Source organism: Astatotilapia calliptera, chromosome 16 (assembly GCF_900246225.1).
Source record: "Astatotilapia calliptera chromosome 16, fAstCal1.2, whole genome shotgun sequence".
Classification (NCBI taxonomy): domain Eukaryota; kingdom Metazoa; phylum Chordata; class Actinopteri; order Cichliformes; family Cichlidae; genus Astatotilapia; species Astatotilapia calliptera.
The window spans coordinates 9,575,029-9,600,121 of NC_039317.1; the positions used below are offsets into that span (position 1 = coordinate 9,575,029).

Below are 25,093 nucleotides of genomic sequence, written 5' to 3' on the forward strand. Positions count from 1 at the left end.
TTCTATCCCATTGTTTGGGACATTTTTTTCTTTCATAAACATTTGTAACTTTATCAAAACCTGCCCATGCAGACAATGGTGAAAACACAATTCAGATGCACAATATAGTGTCTAGTGCAGGGATGTCAAACATAAGGCCCAGGTGCTCGAATTAGCACGGCAAAAACTCCAACCCAGCCCCCTTAACAGCTTTGGAAAATGTGAAGAAAAGCAATGATTTAATTTTAAATGTAAAAGTATTAATGGAATTAAAATAACATAAACCCTGAACATAAAGATGTCAGTTTTGATTCATCTTCAACTAACTGCTCGGCTCCAAACTCACCTTCCTGGACGTGAGGACAAGGTCGAATTTTTTTGCTGTTAGATCCTGATCAACCCTGTCTTTATTTGGGGCTGAATTTCTCATATATGAACAGTGAAGTTACTGCTCTTGGCGTGACTCCTTTATACATGCGCACAGTTGTCTCACTTTAAAAACAGAATTATTCTGATGCTTCACATATGTTATAAACAGCTGAAATAACTGTCTTAGTACTTAATAATTACTCATTTAAATAACAGTAATGTGAAAAAACAGGAAATTCCTTCTTTTTTTTATTTTATTACAGGACAGTCTTGTTTGTGAGCCCCCAGAACTTTTTCTGTAATTTTACAGAAATAATTTAAGCCCAAAAAGTTGTGCACTTCTTTCAGTTACTACAGCAGTAATTCTCTGTCTTGTAGAAAGACTGTTGAAAGTGCACTGCTTTCACTTATATTTGATATATAAAATGTGCAGTTAGACTTGTTTATGTTTAACTGCATTTTTTTGTCTTCCCCGCGCAATTGGTTAATATTGTTAACTCCCTGAAAATGGCTTCAGCAGCAAAATTAAGATGTTGATCAAGCTCTGATAATGTGGTCTGAATTACACAAACAAAATGAAATTGTTGATAATCTCTAAGAACAACCTAACCTGTGATTTGGTTATTTTTTTAAGCCTCTGTCACAGAATATGTCACTAGGGTGACCAGATGTTTCTCTGTTTTTATTCCTTATCCCTCGACCCACATCTTGAGACAGTGTCCCACATTTTCTAAAGGCTGATTTTTACTCTGTGTATATGAAGGAATGGCTTTTTTAAATTACAGTTGGAAGGAGGACGTTGGCCTGTCTGATGTCATACTCATCAGGGAAAGTCACACGTCAGCAAAAAGTCACACTCTTTGCAGATTTTGTTGAATATGATGGAAGCTACCATGAAGAAAATCAAGCGGCAATATGTCCTTAAAAAGAGTTTTTGTCTTTCTTTGCTAGTTATTTTTCAATTTCACAGAGAGGCAAAATACGGTGTGAAGCGACGATACGCGTGTCATAATTGGATAGGGCATGTCAGTCTGTGGATGCATTCAAACTGAAACCGAAAAACTGTTCCCAAACAGAAGAGCAGATGAGATAACGTGGAATAAAAGAGAATACAGGAGTGTAGAGATGATTTTCAGCCTCTTTTATCTTATTGCTCCTCACGGTTTTATTCATTGAGATTCGTAAGGCTATTGTGAATACTTTACCGTTTGACGTATGTCAACAATCCTGGCTGTGCTGTGATTTCAGCTGCATTTACATAATAACAGTAAGTGAAGTGATCACAAGTTTTCATCTGACAGGGTGCTCTGCTCTCTGTCACACTGAAACCTCTGCTCACTCTGAACAGAGCAGAGATAAAGTGTCGTGCCTGCGTCGGGAGAGTAAGGCCTTGTTGTGAAGCAGTGTTGTCTGTGGGTGTTTTCAGAGTAATGACATGGTAAAAACAACCTTTCCAGGGGAATGAATATTCAGTTATTTCCCAATGCATCCAGGTCATGTTTGTTATATGAATGTGTGCCAAGTGTTGTAGCAGATATGCGGTGTTACTTTTAGTCACTGAAACTATTTTTCCTGCAGTTTTCAGTTTTATTCTGATGTTGTTTTTACTAAAGCCAAAAATGTGAGCAAATAACAGACACAGCATTGTTATTTGGCACAAACTGATTGAGTTGTGCAGTCGGCTGAGTGTTTGACTTTTCCTCCAGTCAAACACTCAGCCGACTGAGTGGGCAAAGTTACGTGACAACACAGTAGTATGTTTGAAAGGGGATAGTACATAAAAGTATTAATGGAATTAAAATAATAAAAACCCTGATCAGAGGTTCTGAATGTCAGTTTTGATTCATCTTCAACTAACTGCTCAGCTCCAAACTCACCTTCCTGGACGTGAAGACACAGTCGGATTTTTTTGCTGTTAGATCCTGATCAATCCTGTCTTTGTTTGGGGCTGAATTTCTCATATATGAACAGTGAAGTTACTGCTCTGGGTTTGTTGGTATGTTATAAACAGCTGAACTAACTCAAAAACCTTTTTAACATTTTACTGTAAAGTTATATTTTACAATATTTACATTTGTAGTAATGTGAATAAGTTGAATGACAGAAACCTGCAGGGGAACCACTTAAAATGTATTGTGCTTAAATTTTAGGGAGAAAAGTCTTTTTTTTTTTAGATTAGCTCGGGAAATGTGAGACTGTGAAACCGACTGAAAGCAGACGCTACACTGAAAGCATGAGAGCTGAAAACCCTGTTGGCCTTTTCTGTTCTTGCTGCTGTTACCCAAAGCAGTCGTCTTTTGCTGAGCTGACAAACTCGTAGAGAAGCAGAAGAGTAGTAGCTTTGTGACGCCATTCTCTCAGAGGTATGCTGTGTTTAAATTCATGCAGAATTATTTTAAGGTCTGACCTAGTAAGTAATTGCAGTTCTGCCTTTACAGAAAAGTGACCAGGGTTTACATTCAGACATGAAGACGACAAATGCCTTCAGCTTATTGTAAAGCAGTGCGGGCTTTAAATACCGGAACATTGCACAGGTATAGAAGAAGCTCCAGGAGATTTTATTATTGATGATTAGCATCATAAAAGCCATATTTTTTTAAGAGAATGATAGTATGTTAAACCTCTTTACTCAGATGGCCAGTGGTTGACAACTGTTGTTATGTTTACTGTTATTGACTCCTTGGTGACTCATTCTGAGTCATCTAGTTTGGTGTTTTTATTTAAGTGGAAGTTTAAATTCAAACATATTCTAAGCTTCAGTCAGCTTCTGACACCTGGCGAGTCGTTTGCTGCAGCTCCCCAAAAGCTTCGTTTTAACACGTTCATTCAAATCTGTACCCAGGTTACAACATCAGGTTAGCCAATGAAGATGGAGTCAGCAGCAGAGGTTCAGCAGGGGGCAGAGACTGCTGTGACTGAGACGGAGAACCAGCAGATCACCCCGGCACAGATTGCTACTTTGGCGCAGGTATCAATCACGTGATGAAGATGATGTTGACACAATTTCCCCTACTTTCAGTGCGTTCAGTGCCCATCTTGAAGTGTGTTAAAATGCATGTGATAGCTCAGTCATATCGCCTCTGAATTTAGGTGTCCATGGCAGCAGGACATGCTTCAGCAACAGGTCCCACAGTAACACTGGTACAGCTGCCCAACGGACAGACGGTTCAGGTCCACGGTGTGATCCAGGCTGCGCAGCCATCTGTAATCCAGTCCCCACAGGTCCAAGCCGTACAGGTGAAGCTTGAGCAGTACTGTCTTTTTATTCAGCCTTAGCACAAGATCATTAGCCATGAAGTGTTGATTAATGTCTTGTTCTTTTGATTGATGCTCCAGATCTCCACCATAGCAGAAAGCGAGGATTCGCAGGAGTCTGTAGACAGTGTGACCGACTCTCAGAAGCGCAGAGAGATTCTGTCACGGCGCCCCTCATACAGGTAATTAAGACATTCAAGACAGTGGTGTTATGCCACAGACGAGTCTAAAGCTTTGGGGGAAAACTGTCAGATGGCCACTAAACCATTTTCATTTGGCTCTGTAAATTTCAGGAATCGAGAAGTAGTTCCCAAAAGTTAAATTTCTTCTTGCTTGATAAAATTGATAAAATTGTGCATATTGGTTGCAATACAATCTGCTAATTTTAGTTTGTGTGTGTGTGTGTGGGGGGGGGGGGGATATTGGTGTGCCTACAGCATGGATATGGGCATTTCTTTTATTTGTATTCCCCCAAAAACGAGTGCAAAGTGCAAACTGCATCCCGGACAGAAACAACTCCATTACGGTGCTAAACCAAGCTCCTTGCAAGCATCTACAGAGTCAGTGTGCTAACGTTAACCTAGCCTAGAACCCAAAATGATGTTAAAACTGAATGAATGCAGACCCCAGTCCAGCAGCCAGATCCTGAACTTGAAGAGCTAACAAAGGCAGTGATGAGCAGTCAGGCTGCAGCCTCATTTTCTATTTGTTTCTAAAGTAGACTCACTGTGATGCCTTAAAGTCTCTTTGTGCTGATTTTCACCTTTGCTTTGTGCTGATTGCTTTGTTTTTATACCTAAATTCTAAATAAAAGGTCATATGTGTGTCCACATTAGGATTTGTGTTGGTGTGTGGCCTCAGATTTATATTGTTAAAGGTTTATTATGAGACAAATAAGTTAAATCCAAATGTAATGTAACAAGTAGTAGTAGTATACCAAATTATGTTTTCATGGGAGCAATTGTAATAATGTAATATTACTGCATTAATATTTACAGGAAGGATACAAATAAGCAGTGAAAGATGCTTTATGGAACAGAACACTGTTTGATGTTTAAAGAGAGAGTTTGCTTTCACTTTGGTAGCTGATGTCTATTTTTAGATTTCACAGGGCACTGGCTGTCTCGCTTGCCCTGACTTAACGCTCATGCTAAGGCTGATACATTATTTTATATGGATAACTAGGATTGACAGTAAATCCACTTCTGCGTGTCCTAACAGGAAAATTCTGAACGACCTTTCGTCTGATGCACCTGCTGTCCCTCGTATCGAGGAAGAAAAGGCCGAAGAAGACTCATCTGCTGCTGCCGCCACACCTGCAATCACCACTGTTACTGTCCCGACACCCATCTACCAGACCAGCAGCGGCCAATACAGTAAGTGACATTTGGTTCAGTAATTAAATTATGTTAAGTTATTTTAGTAATTAAAAGAATATAATTAGGAATTAAAATATAAAATATTTATAATAATTAAAGCAATTTAACCATCAACCTCACTACTTCATGTGAAGTCTTAAATGATCTCCCCAGTAATACAAAAACCTTGATTACTTAATATAAATGTAAACATATTGAGGGAGATCACACTAGGATTAAAATATGTTATGTTTTCAGTGCAGTTTAAAGCAGTTTTAAATGACTTAAACTGGGTTAAGAAAGTAAAGGGCAGTTAATATTCCACATATTCATCACATCGAGGAAGACAATGAGTCTGACCTGTTTAGCTAATTGTTTTGTTTGTGGGGCAGTCCAAGAAATGTTTAACAGTTTGTGCAAGTTCATCACAGAAATACAGTTTGATGCTTCATGTTTGATTAAGCGCAAGACTCTAAAAGAAACAATAACAACTTCACAGCACATTCATCACAATGTTTTCTTTATGGGAAGACTGGGGAGCGAAGAACGATAAGAATGAAACAAATTTATAATGTGTTTTCTGTCCTTTTATTTTTCTCCCCTTTCATTTGTCCCTCAAATAGTTGCAATCACACAGGGTGGAGCCATTCAGTTGGCCAATAATGGCACAGATGGAGTACAGGGCCTTCAGACTCTGACTATGACCAATGCAGCAGCAGCCCAGCCTGGTGCCACCATACTGCAGTATGCACAGACCAGTGACGGCCAGCAGATACTGGTTCCCAGCAACCAGGTGGTGGTCCAAGGTAAGAGTGGCAGTCTATTATCCATGAGCACAGCCATTCTTCAAAGCATTCTTTTGTCTTTGGCAGCAAAGACAAAAACATTTGGATGTTCATCGTTAGTAAACAAGATAGTTAAACAATGAACTCGGTTCATTAAGAGGCCAAATTAAACATCTGCTTTCTGTCAAATTTTCCTGTTAGCTGCCTCAGGTGACGTTCAGGCCTATCAGATCCGAGCAGCCCCTGCCAGCACCATTGCTCCCGGGGTAGTCATGGCCTCGTCCCCTGCTCTTCCGACCCAGGGTGCCACTGAGGAGGTCACCAGAAAACGCGAGGTCCGCCTCATGAAGAACAGGTATAAAAAAGGAGGACTGTGTGTTTTTGTGTTTGTTTGTTTTGTAATGTCTTTGCAGTTTCTTCAAATACATTTCTACGGCTGCAAGCACCAGGAATCGCAGGGTATTCATAGCAAGTTAATAGTGATTCATAGTAGTGAGTATGTTTCAGCCCAGAGTTTGGTACATTTGAGAAGTGTTCACATTGCAGGTATTAGAAAGGAGGCTAATGAGTACCCATCAAATCCAACATGCAGAAGGAAACAAAAACCCAAATTGTGTCTTATCCTTCTACAGAGAGGCGGCCCGTGAATGTCGCAGGAAGAAGAAGGAATATGTTAAATGTCTGGAGAACCGAGTGGCCGTTCTGGAGAACCAAAACAAGACACTAATTGAAGAACTTAAAGCCCTTAAAGACCTTTACTGCCATAAATCAGAGTAGTTGCACTCCTGAACACCACACTGGGCCAAGTAGCATTTCAATACCTTTCAAATGCTTTGACTGTTTCTGTCCACCTGGCCTCCCGGTTTGCCCTTGCCTGGTCTTTATCCCCACCCCCACAAAATGGCTCAATCCAGAAGACTGTTATTACAATAAATTTAAAAAACAAAAGTTGTGTACTGTTATCAAGGTCTGATGAGAAAAACTGCAAAAGTGCTAACTGATACTTCATAGGCAATTACAATACAGATCGCAATGACAAGCATATGACAGTGGTTAACATGCTGCTTTGTGTACGAGCCTGAGTTTTATTGTCATAGTTTTGGCTGATGCCCAGATCATTTAGTCTAATGTTGCTTCACAGAAGAAGAAGAAATCCTGATATCTGCTTGTTTTGTTTTCTGTTTGTTTTTTCTTTGAGTAAATGGTTCAACTTCCAGACCAACTTGAAGATGCAAATCATTCATAATGGTTTACTGAGGTACTAACTTTTACTATCTCTCTTCCAAGTTCAAGTTTGTTTTTTTGTTTTTTTTACTTGAATCAAGGTTCAGTTGTTGAAAAACTGTTTATTTTCTGGCCTCACTGGACTCCCGTAGAGTCCTGCATTTACTATGTAAGCAATAATGCCATCTTTAAGTTGGCCTTGGAGTGTCACTGTTGTAGCTGTCGCTTGCTGTTTAATTTGCCCAGTGGTTTTGGTTTAATATCAAACTGTAAGGCAAGAACTATTTTCACTGTGTCCTAATATGTGAGTCAATAGAAACTTGCCAAAAAAGGTTTTGTTGCAGTGGCGCAAGATCACATTGAAGGCAGTCAGCTTTGAAAATGTTTACTCGCCAAAACTTTGACAAGAACACAAAGCTTGTTTTAAAAAGAAGGGGGGGGGGGCATTGGTTGATTTGTTTTTTTATTTTATTTATATACATATAAAATTATCTTGTCAATTGATATTTTTCCAGCTGTACTTTTTTTTTTTTTTACTTTCTGGAAAATAGCCAATATGTTGCTGTACCAGGCAAACCCAGTCAGTTGCAGTTAAAGGCTTTGAATGAAACATGAATTTCTACTTGATCCACTCGTTTATGTGAACCACGTTGTAAAGGGGACTCTACAGCTAATTAGGCACAAACAATCCTTTTTTGTCTTCTAAATATTTGTAATGATGCTACCAACTGCCAAAAAGGAAGAAAGTGGAGCTACGTAGGTGCAAGCAGAAAGTTGATTGCCGCAGTCGTATGTGTTATATAATGAAATGGTAATATTACAATTTTCTATTCAATGCTTTTTTTTCTCATGACGATTGTCGCTACTCCCGAAAGATCATTAGCACTGTTTTAAAGGCAGATTATTTTTGTTACAATCTAGACTAAGTTTTTATAGTTTTAGTAAAGATTCCTAGTAATTCTGGGAACATTTTACTCATTAGCTTAAGGAAAATTTTCAATTTTAGACATTAGGTATATTCATGGTTTAAATTATTAAAGTGTTGCATTTGCCAATGCACGCTCTTAATTTGGTGCGTAAAATACTCTCACAACAAAATTTTAGAGGATTAAAAGAAGAAGGAAGCAAACCCAAGTAACACAAGCGACAAACTTTTGTTTTGTTTTGTTCTTTAATCTTATTTCCATTTTGCAGTGTCTGTTAAATGATGGTAAAATCTGAATTGTGACACCACAAGATTGCGGGTCATTTCTGGATATGTAGCAGATTGGATCCTTGGTGAACTCTACAGAAGATAACGGCTACAGTAACATGAGTTTAACTCTAATAACCTGTGAAGATGTACACTCCATTGAGAGGAGATCACTTTGTGGGACTGTGTGTGGTTTTTGAACAGATATGTGTATGTATTTGTGTGTTTATTTTTTTATATTACTGTACATAGACTCTACAGCATGTGTAGAACTCATGTATTTCTGTTTGTTTGATATGGAAAAAAATGTTCTTATGGCTTGTATGAAAATCAACTTTGCATATTTGTAACATATATCAGTGTATAATTGAAAGAAATGTATGTGTGTATTCATGTTATCCACCGGGCCTACCACCGTCATGGCAGCTAGTGTATGAGAAAAGGCCTTCAATGGAGATGTTATATTTTGGAGTGTTCTTTAGGATCAGTAGTGTTTGTAGACAAAAACAAGTCTGTTGAGAAGCATTTGGGGTCCACAAGATATATCAGCTTCACAATTTTGTCATTGGAAAACTTTATTAGGTTTCCTAAACATATCTTTTGTCTATGCTCATGGAATTTGAGAATATCTTTCCCATTGTTTAGGGTGACTTTCAAAATAAAATGTATTTCATAAGAAAGCAATATTTGTTTTAACAGAACATAGTGGGGAGTTTTAGCAGTGATACGATATGTATATCAACTGTTTCTGTTCAAACAAATGTTATATTATATTGTTGTGACATAATTTTGTTATGAAAATCATTCTAAATGAGCAGAACCTCCAGCAGGTCTAAGTTAAGAAATTAAAGCACAGTTTTTATTTTTTCTTATGTCAATTCAATCTTTCATTCATTTCACCCAGAACATTACTGCAATCCTCTCTAATGAAAAGTTTGAGGCATTTTTAGTAGGAAAGATGCTGACATGAAAACTTCAAAAGCTAGAAAGGGAAATTTAAAAAATGTCCTTCAGCCCACGGTTGTGATCTTTATACTCATCAACAAGTCGTTTGGTCCACTTATTAGCATTTGGGAAGAATTTGAAAGCTTTGTTCAGAGCTTTCAAATGCTTCCCGCTCTTCATCTACACATTTGCACAACAGAGTGCGGACTTTGATTTAAAGCAATCTGTAGAATTCGTAAAGTCATAAATAATGTTCTTGTACTGCACTCCAGGGGATGATGATGATAAAGTCTGATGATCGAGAAAACCATAAATGGGCTAAAAATCTGTATTTAGTAATAAATGCATGGTGAGTGCCAGGGCTCTAACAGTGTGTTCAGGGATTGGTAGCAGTGACAACTTTTAGATACCAGTGCCATTATGATGCGACAGAGAGGAAATGCAAGAAAGTCAACCCCTTTGTAATTCAAACTTTCAGTGGTGCTTATATTAAAAAAAAAAAAATCTAGTAATAACTTTCTTTTCTGTTGATTTGATATGGTGAGCTCAACTTTGTGATGTGATTACACAATATCTTTTAAACGATAATTGTTTTGATTTCTGTTTGTGTGCCAGAATAATTTGTAACAACGGGCCTCGTTTGTGCATGTAACAGAACGATATCCATGTGTGTAAAGGTGTGTATATATAAACAGGATTTCTAGAACAGTAATAATGACATTTTTTCTAACTTTTAATGTGATGAGTTTGTATATTGCCACTTTTGCAAGTTATCAATTGAAAATGCCATGTATCATACGGTACCTTGTATAGACGGGGTTGCCAGATGAAGAATTCAATACTGTTTGTTTAAACATTGTCAAATTATAAAACTATACCAGCCCATTATTTCAAAGTGCTGTTACTCTGGCATTATGTCACTCTTTTGTAAACACTTGCTATGTCACAATAAACTGATACTGAAGATTATATATCCTATTGTTAATTGTATTAATTGTATTGTGTGTATTTTCAATCTGCTTGACTGCGTTGTGTTTAGTGTTCTATTTCTAATAAAATGGTAGCATGTCAGTTTAATAATCATGATTATCCAAGTTTCAACATGTACGAGGACATCGAGAAAGGGGTGAGGTGTGAGCGTTTCAGTGTGGCAGTGGTGTTACATCAGTGATCAGCTCTGAGCCTTGTTTGCAGTGGTGTTTGACGGGTTGACAGATGAGGTCAGGGAGGAATATGATGTTTGCAGACGATACTGTGATCTATAGTGAGGGTGAGGAGCAGTTCAAAGAGTGCCTGGAGAGATGAAGGTGGAGGTATGCACTGGAGAGAAGAGGAACAAACGTCAGTACAAACAAGCCGGAATACGTGTGTGAATAAGAGATGAAAATGGCAATGTAAGAAGCAAAAGCAGTAAAGACGAATGAGTTGAAATGCCTGGGATCAAGTATTCAAAGCAACAGAAAATGTAGGGGTGGGGTGGGTAGAAGTCTCAAATCTATTCTAACATGCATTTAAACCCATAATACGTGACCATGAACACTAGGTATGTGTAAGCCAGTTTAAACACTAAGCAAAAAAAAAAAAAAAAAGAAGGTTGTTTGCTATAAATTTAAGCTGATGGGTTTGGGGTAACTGTGGCTCAGGTGGTGGAGCAGGTTGTCTTTGGGATGTCAGTGGCTTGATCTCCTGGCTTACCGTATCAAACACACTGTAACTTAAACAATGGAAGTGGTTAGGGGAGAAAATCATTTGATGAAACAGCTGCAGTAAACAACTAATAGTCATGTGATCAGAACGCACATTGCCTGCATATTTTTCTCCCTCACAACACCAATGATCCCACACTTCTTTTCAGCATGTCTCAGTCCTTTGCATGTTTTGGTATCTGTCACTTCTGAAGCTGTTCCATCACGTTTTTGTCACTGCGAAACACTTCCATTGTTTTTCATGTGCTTTTGCAGTATTTTCTATTTGCATGTGCTTTCTTGATGTTCATTATGATTTTATTTATATAATCGCCTCAAGGCGCTTTATTTTGTAAGGTAACACCCTTTTAACAGGAAGAAACCTCTAGCAGAACCAGGCTCAGGGACGGGCAGTCATCTGCTGGGTTCAGGTTGGGGTGAGGGGAGGAAGACAGTGTGTAGTGTGTTTGACCTCTCTGGGTCACCGTACTGGCTCTTCCTGTCCATGTGTCCACCCCGAGTTGCCTATGACATATCTTTAGGGAGTGTGAGTATGTGTGTGAATGTTAGGCAGTGTTGGTCAAGTTACTTGAAAAAAGTAATCAGTAACTAATTACTGATTACTTTCCCAAAAAAGTAATCCCGTTACTTTACTGATTACTTATTTTCAAAAGTAATTAATTACTTAGTTACTTAGTTACTTTTTAAAAACACGATTTACAACCTGAAGAGGTGATAAAGTGATAGATCTGTCAGCCCAATTCTACTTTTTCTACATAATCCATCATACAAAATGTAATCAAATGGAAAAATCTCTTTTTTTAACTTGTTTTATCAGTTTTAATCTTTTAACTTTATGCATCAAGCAAAAATGTAATTATAGGCTATGCAACATTCTCTGACTGGAAGAAATTAGTTTAACATTTAAACCTATTTTCTGCACATTCCAGCACATAAAATAAAATATTTTTTGTGTTTACACTCAGTCTTTCAAATAGATGCAAGTAAAACACAGCAGAACATAAATAAAGTCAAAGACTCAGCGGTCCTGTTGCTCTATTTTCACCTATTAAGCAGCACCGCGGTAGGCGGAGGTTTACCCTGGTGCAGGTGTGCCACAGCGGTCAGTTGAAGAATCCGGGACTTTCTCTGTGAGTTTCCCATTACGTCGTTGCGCACTCGGTACTTGCTTGGAAGTTTAGGGGGTTTTTTTCGCTGTAAAAAGAAGTTTTCTTCCCACGCACGATGGACGCTAATGTTTTTGTCACTTTTTATGGAATCAAACTCAAAGTAAGGTCAGTACTTCCACGCTTTAAACGCTGCACGCTCATACTCTCTCCCACAATCGATATATGATCCATTGTTGATCCGCACACAGCTGTTGTCACTAACGGTGCACTCGCTTACGTCACTGTCGTGAGACATTCTCGCAAAAAATCACGGTTTTAGTAACGCAGTGTTCCTACGGGAAAGTAATGGTAATCTAATTACCGTTTTTGCAATAGTAATCCCTTACTTTACTTTAAAGTTACAAGTAACGCGTTACTGCCCATCTCTGGATATAAGTGCTTATGTATAGATTTGGGAAAAGAAATACTGTATAACTGTGTGTAATTGGGTGAATGAGAATGAAAGGGTTTTGAGCACTTAAAACTGAGGAGAAAGATGCTTATAGGTACCAGTCCATTTCCCATTTATAAGTAAATTCAAGTATATTGGGTATTTACTTAAAAAGTAGTTGAAGTCTGCTGAAGTATGTTTTTTAGTCTCCAGCATGAACTTGCAAAAATAGGGTTGGATGACTGACATGGCTTTCTTTGTTTGTACTTAGAATTTCATGTTTACACATTAAAATATTCAACATACACACACATACTGCTGGCAGATTGACACTAGTGTATGATTTATGTCATTTGCTTATTAAATCATTGAGCAAAATTTTAATACAGTCTGTGATTTCCCTGCTTCATCACATACAGCCAAGAGTGAGAAGGAAGAGGAGTCAGGAATCCTGTTTCTGAAACCAGAGAATGTGAATTTAAGTTCTGTCTGAGCTGCCACATTTTAATAAAAACTGTCTGACACTGGTTTTCAGTGGCCTGTAAGGAAATCTATCATCAGCTCACGGATTCATCTTTAAATATTTGTCAGGGCTTTGTGGGTTTTTTTATCCCTAAATAATAATAATAATAATAATAATACATTTTATTTGAAAGCGCCTTTCAAAACACTCAAGGTCGCTGTACACAGTAGTAGTAGTAGTAGTAGTAGTAGTAGTAGTAAATCTTCCTCTCACTCTTAGGCTTCACATTTAATTAAACAGCCATTCTTATTTGTTTAATGAATTAAGATTTAACAAATGTATCATGTTAAAAAAAATATACCACCTGACTTACAGTCCCTGCTTGCCTATCCAAATTTATTGCGTTGTTTGAATAACAAAAGATGCACTGAGTGACAGGTAGTGCAATAGAGGATGGGCTTCGGTTTTCACTGTCAAAAAAGGCTGTGGATCAGTGAAATAGGAGCGTTGTAATTACATTTCATGAGTTTAAATCTTCTTTGATAGACAGCCTTCACAACCAATTAGCAGGGTTTAAATGCTCGCCCATTGATTTATTAGCCAATAGTAATGCATGGAATTCCGAGGTGGGCGGGCTTACCACGTTCAGTGCCAAGGCTTGTCCGTTTGGGAGCTCCGGCAACAGATGGTGGCAGTGGCGTCTACCTACGGCACAAATCTGACAGGGAGGAGACTCAAATGGGGGTGTCCGGAATTGTGAATAGAGTTGGTTGTCTAACGATGGACCGGAAGAAGACTTTGTCAGTGCAACTCCATTGATGATTTCTTGGCTAGTCTTTTAGAATTTTATCCTTTTTTTCTTTGTTTTCCAAAGAAGGCCGCAAAAGCCTCGAACTGGATTTGTCGACACACTGGGCTCAGTTGCAAGAGGGCATCTCTGGGATTGCTCGGAAAGTCTCGTAAAATATGTCTGCTGGAATGTGACATTTTGAAGACGTAACACGGTCATTTTGAAGAGACTGTTTTATTTACTTGGTACCACAAAGTTGAATTGATGAGGAGCAGAGAAAAGTTAACGAACCGAGCTAACTAGTTAGCTAACATGCTATAATGCTAGTTGGCTACTTAGCATCGAAACTCTGGCATGTTGAATGAATGAATGGACCAGCTGCTTTAAACTAAGAGCGGCTTTTGTTAGGACGAGAATATATCGACTGTTACATACGCCCAGTCTGACTTTCCACTAAAAGGCAAAGCTTTTGGCTGTTTGGTCTCCGGCTGCTGCTCTACTTAGCCACAAATGGACAGGAATGCAGTTCCTGGGAATTGGTGGAGAGCAAAGATAATGTGCTTGTACTGAGTGCAGCCTGGTAATGTTTATGAGGCCGAGGGAGGCTAACCTCAGCTAGCTATATATATTTGCACTACTTGGATTTGGCTGCTATCGTGTGAAGCTTCCGCTCAGTTTGGAATGGGGAATACGGTGTCATGCTGCGTGTCTCCGGAGTCGAGCCCCAAACTGCCATCGAGACTGCCGGCAGAGCGGCTGGAGGAGTTCCAGACCAGCACCGAAGTGAGCGACGACACTGTGCCCTACCTGCAGCACATAAGCGACAGAGAGGTCCCTGATGGTAAGAGCCTGCCAGACATCCAGCACTTAACGATTCCTTTATAGCTTTAACTCCCGTTTCACTTTTCAGTATCTGGGCCTGTGAAACACTACACCCATATGTGTTTGTTTACAGGGAGGCTCATCCTAATCCACCCACTGGCACAGAGCAGAATGATCTTTGTGTGACTCCCAAGCACACACGCAAACTTTGATGACTGTATACAGGCTACATCATGTATGCACAAACTTCTGTTAATATTGACCCACGGGATGAATCGAAAGCGAAAGATCATCCAAGAACTAAGTAATAATAGTGTTTCACAACATGCACACACCACACCCACTTTGGTTATTGCCTAGTTACACCTTCTTTGTATTTATTACCATGCCAGTGGTAAAACTGGCCTTTTTAATTAGGACATTCTTGGCACCATTTATCCACTGCATTATATTGATCAAATTGGCATTACATACAAAAGTTAGACATCAAATGTGAAAACAAGCTTTTTGATATCTTGGTTACTTAGAATCAATTTCTGCAATCTACTGTGTGGGGAAACTTGAAAAGGTAAAAATAAAGAAACTGAGACACACACACACAAAAACAAACCCAAATGGCAACTGTGTTTAGTATTTTCTTTTTTTGCATGACATTTTTATGTTCACGCATGAAATTTACATATTCCTTAGGAAATAACTTCATCTTAATGTGTCTTTAAGCAGGTAGTGGTTGAACACAATGTTACAGAATAAAAAGTACATATTAAGTGTTGTACCCCTCTTAGTTTTGATGCCCACACTGTAATTTCATGCTGTGGTACAGACCCCGATCAGGAAAGTATCTCAGATATTTCTGTGTGATGTAGAGCCAAGCTCAGTCCTTATGTCGCCACTCTTTATTGATTCCCCAGCTTGCACAGTTTATTCCATTTATGAGGTTATGGACAGTTGTGAGTGCAGTTTGTGAAACCAGCTGTTGGCAGGGTGAAAGTGGGAGGGGGGAAACAGGCCAGCAATCTGTCGTGCATTCCTTATGGTACTCCCTTAACAAATGCTTCTATCACCTAATCCCTTGTATTTTATGTAATGTGCCGTCTGCATGAATTTGGAGAAAATGGATTTCTAAGTTGTGGACGTCTATGAACCAGTGCCAGCAAATCAAACTAATGACACTTGTGCTCTGTTTAATGTCTAAGTTGTTTTGAAAACCAGAGGTTTTGTTTTAAATGTAGTGAAAAGTTTTAACATAGTGCTTGTGTCTTTGATAGTCTCTGTATTTGCACAGTAAATTGAAAAAGTAATTGGACAGTAATGCCGTTGCATTTGCTAATAGTACTCGGGCAAATTGGATTTAAGGAGTAAAGGTCATTGTAATTGTAATGCTTTAATTGAAATTTTGCACACAATCCACCTGTCAGGCAACACGATTACATTTAGTTCTTCTAAGTCAGATGTGTTGGAGGCTTTAAACCTCCAACACATAAGCACAAACAGGTTCCCAGTCTCTCTAATCTGTTCTGAGCTTCATGTCTTGTTTGTCTTTAAACAATTAAAAGACTGTCTTTATTACATTATTCTCCACTATTTATGATGATGATTTACATAAATACACTGTGTGATCTTATAAGTGTTTGATGGTTTTGTTAGCTCACAACTTTATGGTTTTTCTTTTCTTTCTTTATTAATGCAGAAACAGGAGCTAAATGCTTCACACCAGCCACTAATAATGAACATTTAAATGCTTTTCTTCCTTTTGTTGTATCAGAGCTGGCCTTGGAGTCTAATCCATCGGACCACGCCCGAGCAAGCACCATCTTCCTTAGCAAGTCCCAGACAGACGGTGAGCAATCATAACATGACACTCACACAGCAGTGATTCACACAAACTGTCTTCATCTAAATCCCAGTTAACAGAAAACATGCACACATCTTTTCACTTGAGCAAATGTTTGAAATTCAGTGGTCTTTAACCTGCCAGCTCCCCTAGTTGTGAGATGATCGGCTACACCCTCAGAGAACAGCACCGGTAACTGTTGGGTGAAATTACAACACTCTATCCTGGCTGAGACCTTAGTTATAGATCCTATTGTTATAGCTGCTGCTCTGCAGATACATAAGTGTCTTTTAAAAATTCATCACTTTCTTACTGTAGAGTTTAAGACTAAGATGTATCATTTAAAAAACCAAGTTGGCGATTACTTGAAAGGGTCTCAGAAGATTTTTAGAATTTTATAAGGAAAATACAAAATAAATCACTTTTGATGGTTTGCTAACCTATGCATTATGAGTTATGTGTCCAAGACATAGTTGAATAAGTATATATGGTATTATATTTACAGAAAAATATCTAAACAAATGTAAATAAACTCTTCTAACTATAATTTATTTTACATGATTCTTGAGTGTGAAAAGGCTGTTAAGTGCTGTGGTATTACAATTAGTCTTCTGTGATTGATGCTGCTTTTAGTCTTTGTTGAACATTTTAATTCTTTTGCAGTACGAGACAAGAGGAAAAGCAACCACATAAACCATGTCAGTCATGTAAGTGTTTTGAAAATTTACATTAAATTTTTGCTTTTAATATTAAAAAAAAAATCAATCACACTAAGCTTGGTTTTTAATATCCTAATGGTGACTTTAATATAACTAATTAAATGGAACTTATGAACTTAATTTATGGGCTATTAGCTTGTACATTTCATATTGTAGAGGGCTTCATTTGCGTTTATTGCCAGTGAATGAATCACTTTCAGCGAGGAAAACATTTAAACAAAGATGATCCACAAATATTGTTAAAACAAAACAATTATAACACAGAACTTTCAAAAAATTGGAAATGTAGGAAGCATGCGTGACCGTCTGTCCCCTGAACACCAGTTAATTGTGTGTTGTATTTTTTTGTTTTTTTAAATGTGTGAAGGTGTCCCCTGGTCCACTCTCAAAGAAATACAGCTCCTGTTCAACCATCTTCATAGACGACAGCACCGTCAGCCAGCCAAACCTCAAAAGCACAATCAAATGGTGAGAATGTCTCTCAGAAACACAAACACACAGGGCTGTGTTGTCCAAAGGTCCCTCCCTCAAAACAAAGTCCTGTTACATCAGAGCATAGTAATCCTGGAGTGTTAGAAAACAGATGCGTGACTAAAGCTCATGTTGTTTCCCCTCGTTTAGGACAATAATCTGTAGTGACATTAGTCCAGTGAATGTGGATCATTATATCAGGATTATCTGAGTGTGATTAAATGAAGCCTTCTCGCTGAATGTGTCAGATATTTTGTCACACTATAAGCTCTAATACACATGCACACACGATGCTAGTGTCACACTGAGGTTGTAGCTATTAAACTAATCGGGGGGTTTTCTTTCTCTTTCAGTGTCACTTTAGCAATATACTACCACATCAAAAACAGGTATGTGTAAATGTTGGATTTGATTACTATCGTGTAACTTTTGGCAGATTATTTTATTAAAACTAGTGTGCCTGTGAAGTATATTGACTGATGTATTGCTTGTGCTGTAGGGACTCGGACAGGTCACTGGACATCTTTGATGAGAAGTTGCACCCCTTGTCGGTGAGCATGTTAATGAAATTAACCAGCTCTCCAGCTCAATAATGGTGGTAGACTCACATCGTACATGTTGATGTGAGTCAGTATGAAGACCCATCACATTTACATGTGTAGGCACTCTGCCCACTGGTCTTCTTTGGGCCACGTTTTTCTAGAAACTTCACAAGTTATTAAGAGTTGTGATGCATCACAAAAGGGATGTGAATCACTGTTTTAAAAAGAACCCATAATGAGGAAGAAAAACATCCTCTCTTGCGGTCTGCATTAATGACTTCCATTCAGTTGTAGATTTGCGATAAAGATGCAGAAGTGGTTTCTTTTCACTGCCTTACAGCGTGCTTTTGGCAGAGCTGAAGTTATCGTAGTGGAAAATAAAGAAATTTCACTGTTAAACTTATTCTACAGTTTCCATTAATAATGGATTTCAGCAGCTAAATGGTACAGCTTCTTTTTCACCAATCAATTTTCTATACTTAAGAATGTAATCATTGCATCATGCCTGACACATCCAGCTTTTTGTGGTGCGTTTCCACACAGCTTTTGGCTCCAGACTTTCAGATGAATTACTGAGCTACAAAAAAATAACCCCAAACAAACAAATGTGACCTGATTGTTGTTAGACCTTTGTTGCTTCTGTCAGACAAGTGTGTATTTTTCACCTCATGCAGAGAGAGCCGGTGCCTGATGACTACGCATATGTAGACCCAGAACACAAACTGATCTACCGCTTCGTCAGGACACTGTTCAGTGCTGCACAGCTGACTGCAGAATGTGCCATTGTCACTCTTGTAAGTGGTGTCTTGATTTATTTATCACATTTACAACAGTAATTGCATTGCACACTGCATATTTGATTTCACCCAGTGTGTTTATAATGTTTTAATTCTTTTTCCTTTTTTTATATTGTTTTTGATTTCTGTCTGGGTTTGTTTTTTGTTTTGTTTTGTTTTTTTGGATGGAGCTCATGCCATGGTGTACTTCTACAGTATCAGAATTTAATCAAACACACAAAGATCACCAAGTGGATATTAATTCAAGTTGTGCTCAGCATCGTGTTTGTCTGTACTGAAGATAACCTGAGTGACATGAACACAGCTGTGGAGGTTTTTGTTGTTGAGTACTTTGATGTTGTATTAAATGGCCACCAGATGGCAGTGAACGCCTGCATTTATGCTGTTTTCCCAAATAGCAGAAATGACAGTTGATCGTCAGTATGAAGACAAAAGACACTCTTAAGTCAGAGCTGTCAGAGTAGGATTCTCGAATTTTTCTAGCTCAATCCCTATATTTACTTTCAGTTTATATCATCCTACAGGCTGGGTATTTTGGAAAGTAGTGTTTTGCTTATTTATTATTTTCAGCTGTTGCAAAAATGAAAACTCAGTATTCTGTTTTCAAAATGGCAAAAAAACAACAACACATCTTTGTAGTTTTGCAGTGGTGCTGTTGTGGCTGTTGGCTTGTCTCATAATCATTGTTATTAGAACAGAAATACAGTGTGGTTACATACTGTAAAAGTAGTCTGGAAGGTGCATATAGGGATTTTGCTCAGTACAGATACACACACAACCAGACTATTGTTCCTGACTAATTGTAGTGAACTAGCAAAGGAATTATTAAAACCTCTGAAGCTTTTAACATTCTTCGTCCTCAAGGTGTACCTGGAGCGCCTGCTGACCTACGCTGAGCTTGATATCTGCCCCGCCAACTGGAAGCGTATTGTCCTGGGAGCCATCTTACTGGCTTCTAAAGTCTGGGATGACCAAGCTGTGTGGAATGTCGACTACTGCCAGATCCTAAAAGACATCACTGTGGAGGACATGTAAGTTGTACAAGTGATCTGAAAAATGAGAACATGGTGACTGTAAAAGAACCACTGGATTTAGTAACCTGTTTCCTGTTAATATAGTCACATCCTTGGTGAAGTCTAATTTCTGTAGAGAAGATCAATCAACTTGTTCAGAAAATACATGTTAAAATAGTAATGTCAAATATTACCAAGAATGTAAAGCAGATTTAGTGCTTTAAGTACACATATCAAGGCAAATCTTACTCAAGGGTTTAGAATAACAACAATTCAAATGAAGGAGTGAATTTATCAAGGAAATCCTTGTTTTGCTGGTGCTGACTGATCAAACAGCATACCGACTGTGGAACCAAACAGTCTTTTCATTCTGCTGTACTGGTATCTTGCAGGCCCGTGTGAAGCACCACGATCAGAGTGCATTCAGTCAAAACTAGTTTGCTAGCAGACATGCTAGAAATGAAATGTGGTAATAGCTGTTTCAAGCACTTGTAAGTGGAATGAAAAGCCAGAGAAGATGTGGGTAGAAGCTTGAATATGATGCACAATTTCAGAACATCGCTTCTGAAACATAATTGTGACATTTCACTTAAATTTGAAAGAAAGTGTTTGATAAATTCAGCTAGGAAGAAGAGCACCGTCCCCATTTAGCACCTCCTAAGGCCGTGGCACTCAGCCTGTGTACAAAGCTGATTTCCCCCTTTGGGTTTGGAAAGAGATGCCGCTGTCACTGAATCAACATTGTTCCAGATATCCTCAGGTCTGTTTGAGAGGTTGAGAGAACATACAAGTACCCAAAATCTTTATTGGGTACTTGTTTGGGTTTGTTCTTGGTGAACTCTGGGGTGCCAAAATGTGGGTTGTTGGCATGTTCAGGTGGGGAAAGCTCCAGGAAACGCACATGCAATGAGAAAATGAAGAAATGTGTTGATTTAATAATTTATTTATTTGTTTTTTGCTGTCCAGCTAGGAAAATTGTTTGTTAATAATGCTCAGTCCGCCCCACTACCATCATCACCAATAAATAAATAAATAAATAAAAGGAATACATCAACAAGGATGCACTTAAAGCAGACAGATGAAATACGGGGATGGAGAGAAGCCACAGCAATCTGTGCTGTCTGTCAGGCTATAAGAGTCGAGAGGCTGCACTTGGAAGACCCAGGCTTTATTTCCTACAATTGCTTTTCGTGTGTGTGCGCGCTCATATGCGTGTGTTTGTGAAAGAGGTCGAAAGTGCCTCCTTGTTTTTTTGTGATTTGGAAAGATGCGTGTGCGCTCTCTCTGCGAGCCCCCATCCCTCTCATACGTCTGACCTACCCTGTCTGTGCCCTGTTTTCATTGCTTCCTCTGAAGTGTCTTTGTGATCCCGGCCCGGTCTGGATGGAGGGATGGGAAGAGGAGTAGAGGGAGAGAGAGAAACAGAGACGGAGAGAAGTGGAGAGGAGGGTCTCAAGTGCTCTCACTGCTTCTACATAATGGTCCTGGCTCTCGCCCGCTCCATTAGTTGCCCCGGGAGACCAGACATCACACACACACTCACACACTCGCTCTCACCACCTTTGCTGACCAACAAAGCATCCTGGATGCTGTCTCCTTGGCGACCACCTCCCTTAGATTTTACTCGTGACTGTGATGATGAGGAAGGATGATGGAGGTTGTAGTCTTGAAAAGGATGAGCTGCGATACTCCAGCTAAGTGCCTGGATGTCTGATTACCCACGTGTGAGTGTGAGCCCTTTATAAAGATATATCAGATTCCATCTTCTGAGAGATGAGTTTTAAAGCTGAAAGCGACTGAATATAAAAGTTTGTGTAGAGAGAGGTTTGTCCTGTCTGCTTTTGTTTCTTCAAATCGTGTCGTCTTCACTGCTGCTTGCTAAACGAGCAGAACTCATCAAAATGTCTTGTTGAGAAGTTGTTTCTTACCTGTCAGTTGGACCCTGGTCCCCTTTTCTGTGAACAAGTACAAAAAGGAACTTTTGCAGTGGTTGTTTTGGGGGATTAGTTTACAGTGGCTTTTCACTAAAAAGATATTGTATACTAGGAACTTTCATATGTTGTGCTTGCAGGAGAAATTGTCTAAGCTAAATATTCCCTTAATGCACAACTGTAGTTGACTATTTACTTCAAAATATTACTCATCCACCTGCTACTAATCAAGGCTGTCGCAACAACTAGTGCTGTGTGATACTGCAAATTTTAATATTGATCCGATACCATCTAAATACAGGGCCAGTACCATCCATCCATCCGCTTCCACTTATCCTTTTCAGGGTCGCGGGGGGCGCTGGAGCCTATCCCAGCTGTCATAGGGCGAGAGGCAGGGTACACCCTGGACAGGCTGCCAGTCTGCCGCAGGGCTAACACATATAGACACAGACAACCATTCGCACTCACATTCACACCTATGGGCAATGTGGATTAATCAATTAACCCATCCCCATAAGCTGCATGTCTTTGGATGGTGGGAGGAAGCCGGAGTACCCGGGGAGAACATGCAAACTCCACACAGAAAGACCCCGGCATGATGGTGGAATTGAACTCACTTCATGCTGTGCGGCAACAGTGCTAACCACCGTGCTACCATGCTGCAATAATACAATAAAGGCAGCTTATGTAATGAAGAGACCGTGTCATGAGTTCTGGGATGAATCATCATCATTTTTGTGAATTCTCAACATAATTGTAATGATCACTAAATAACAGATTTTCAGTTTTCACAATAATTAAAAAAATCAAAACAACAACACACTGAAGTTTTTCATGAATTTTAAATGTGTCTGTCTTTAAAGCACTTCTGTCAGCTTCTGCTGTTTAGATGTGCTATAGTCTACAAATAACATAAACATGATAGTCCACACAAAAAATAGACATTTGTCATGGTTAATAAGTTGTGATTTTGTTTTTCTTTATTATATTACAATAAAAAAAAAAAATAAAAAAAAACTCAATTCAGTTGATACATACTGAACTTAAGCGACACAAAGTATCTATTCAATACCAAAACCACCAGCAATAGCAACAGTACTATTAATATTTGAATCGGTACGCCCACCTCTATCCATAACCAGCCGCTTGAAGTTTCAAAAAGCAGGTTGCAAAAACAAGTGTGATTCTGATAAATCTTTTCAAATGTCTCCTACTGTGTCACAAATTATGTAAAATGCAATTATTTTTTTTAACTTTGAGACTGGGTGACTAGGCTGTTCTTTCCTAGGGAAAAAATGGGCTCTATTTTTTACACACACTCATACCTTACAGTCCAAATTACGTCCCAGGTTTTGACTGTTGGGAATAACCCTAAGGTGTCTTCCTGATCTCTAGGAATGAGATGGAGCGCCACTTCCTGGAACTTCTGCAATTTAACATCAATGTGCCGGCCAGCGTCTACGCCAAGTACTACTTTGACCTGCGACAGCTGGCCGATGACAACAACCTCAGTTTCCCTCTGGAACCCCTCAACAACCAGCGTGCCCAGAAACTAGAGGTAAGCTTCCTTCCAGAGACTACAGAACATCCGTCTGTAATACTCATCTAACGCTGCCTCGGATTAGGAGTTGCTGGTAGATACTCTGTATTCTCAAGTTAAAGGCTGTTTATTTTGGCAACTGTTTCTATGGCATTTACAAGCAGGATTTAATTGAACTAATAAAAGTGTTAGTGATTAGTACAGTAGGAAGAACCACCCTCTGAAAACAGTCTGAGAAATTTCTTATGTAGCTTTTTTGCTCATGACCTGGATTTTTAAAGTGCAACAAAGGCTGTTTTATCATTTCCTAATCATTAGATACCTTTAATTCAAACCACCTGGTTAAATCAAAATGATCTAGTCCATCTGTGTGTGACTTTTGAGTAATTGTGCTTTGATAATGCTCCTCCAGGCCATTTCAAGACTATGTGAAGACAAGTACAAGGACCTCAGTCGAGCCGCAATGAGGCGATCTCTCAGCGCAGACAACCTGATAGGTATACGACGCTCCAATGCTGTGCTCTCATAGACTGCTGCCCTCTGACCTCCAAAGTTCAGCTAACCCACAGCCAGCCCCAGAAAGCATTACCCACAGAGTTATCAGGCAAGGACAAAATGCCACTGTATGACCTGTCCACACGGTAATTTACATTACAGCTGTAGACGTGCGTGATTGTTAAATTAAAGGTGTTTACCTTATCTGAAGCATTATCATTTGACTGTTGTTTTTACAAGTCCTTTATTTATTTGTTATGTCTATCACTTCTGAGAGAACACATTGAACATGAATGATTGAGTTCATCATCTGTCTGAAATACACTTTAGTTTCTATTTTTTTCTTTTCTACAAAAGTGTTTGAATTACTTCATGCAGCCTTAAAGGATGAAGAGAGTGGTGAGTTATATTTGTTGTTACTGTCACCGTATTCCACGAAAGACCAAAACCAGCAAATGTTAATTGTTCAGATGTGGCGAATTGTTTTTTTTGGGTTTTTTTGTTGTTGTTAATGAAGATTGAAATCATGCTTGAGTGCTATAGCAAGTTAATGTTGGTTGGTCATTTCCTGGGATTCCTTAACAGTATATAAATATAAACTTTCACCAAATGTATCTTTTTTTTCCTTTAGCCACAAAAAAAATGCAAAATGATCTTTGTTGTAAATTAGATTTAATACCAGAAGTTACTGTGGCGACTGTAACTCAGACATGTTTACTGTCGATATGTTTCGAGTACATTTTTCTGTCCATCAGGATTGAACATCCACCATGTCTCATATTACAAGACACTGAGCTGTTATCACTGTGTGGGAGCTGGCTGACGTCTTCTCAGTCAGCTGTTTTGTGACAGGAAAATCAGGAGTGCCATTTGCAATTTGGTGTTAAGTTGTGTATACCACGGGTGATCAAACAAGGCTGTTTACTGACTCTGGATCAGTATTTGAAAATTAATGGCTCCATATGGAAGTTGGGTATATGCAGGTCAGCCTCAGTATTAAGTTCCTTAGATCCTCATTCCCACCGCCCCACCCCCCGCCCCCCATCAGATCACCAGTGTTGTTCTTGTCCAAGCACCCATCCAGCCTAAGGTTTGGAACACACTACACAGATACTGAGGGGGAAAACAAACTGATGGATGCTCCCCTTCTCTTTTGCTTACTATGTAGGCTTCTAGCTGTGAAGTTTGTCTTGTTTTTAATTGAAAAAAAAAAACATTTGCAGATGGAGTATTTTAAATAAACACTAATCATGTAACAAATGTGGTTTATTGTCTTTTATATTGTGTCTTTATGATCAGCTAAGTTCTAAACATTGTTGAGAAT

At 38.9% G+C, this 25,093-nt stretch overlaps 2 protein-coding genes across 2 annotated transcripts; both read left to right on the forward strand.

Moving 5' to 3' along the window:
- The first annotated feature begins 2,522 nt into the window (after positions 1-2,522).
- creb1b (cAMP responsive element binding protein 1b) lies at positions 2,523-10,076 on the forward strand. The gene is made up of 9 exons (XM_026145165.1): positions 2,523-2,711; positions 2,787-2,882; positions 3,191-3,316; positions 3,439-3,585; positions 3,685-3,785; positions 4,825-4,979; positions 5,585-5,767; positions 5,948-6,101; positions 6,379-10,076. The coding sequence occupies exons 3-9, from the start codon at positions 3,212-3,214 to the stop codon at positions 6,521-6,523; spliced, it is 990 nt and encodes a 329-aa protein (XP_026000950.1). The 5' UTR covers positions 2,523-2,711; positions 2,787-2,882; positions 3,191-3,211; the 3' UTR covers positions 6,524-10,076.
- Positions 10,077-13,428: 3,352 nt separating this feature from the next.
- ccnyl1 (cyclin Y-like 1) lies at positions 13,429-23,985 on the forward strand. The gene is made up of 10 exons (XM_026145333.1): positions 13,429-14,446; positions 16,193-16,267; positions 16,925-16,968; positions 17,348-17,448; positions 17,805-17,840; positions 17,951-18,002; positions 18,668-18,787; positions 19,655-19,821; positions 23,130-23,292; positions 23,687-23,985. The coding sequence occupies exons 1-10, from the start codon at positions 14,287-14,289 to the stop codon at positions 23,801-23,803; spliced, it is 1,035 nt and encodes a 344-aa protein (XP_026001118.1). The 5' UTR covers positions 13,429-14,286; the 3' UTR covers positions 23,804-23,985.
- Positions 23,986-25,093: the final 1,108 nt, after the last annotated feature.

Excerpts from the sequence above, each read along its gene's own strand:
- creb1b (XM_026145165.1), top strand. The coding sequence starts at position 3,212 with ATGAAGATGGAGTCAGCAGCAGAGGTTCAGCAGGGGGCAGAGACTGCT. Across the intron at positions 3,317-3,438 it reads AGATTGCTACTTTGGCGCAG|GTGTCCATGGCAGCAGGACA; the intron begins GTATCAATCACG and ends CTCTGAATTTAG. Across the intron at positions 3,786-4,824 it reads TCACGGCGCCCCTCATACAG|GAAAATTCTGAACGACCTTT; the intron begins GTAATTAAGACA and ends GTGTCCTAACAG.
- ccnyl1 (XM_026145333.1), top strand. The coding sequence starts at position 14,287 with ATGGGGAATACGGTGTCATGCTGCGTGTCTCCGGAGTCGAGCCCCAAA. Across the intron at positions 17,449-17,804 it reads CTCAAAAGCACAATCAAATG|TGTCACTTTAGCAATATACT; the intron begins GTGAGAATGTCT and ends TTTCTCTTTCAG. Across the intron at positions 17,841-17,950 it reads TACTACCACATCAAAAACAG|GGACTCGGACAGGTCACTGG; the intron begins GTATGTGTAAAT and ends CTTGTGCTGTAG.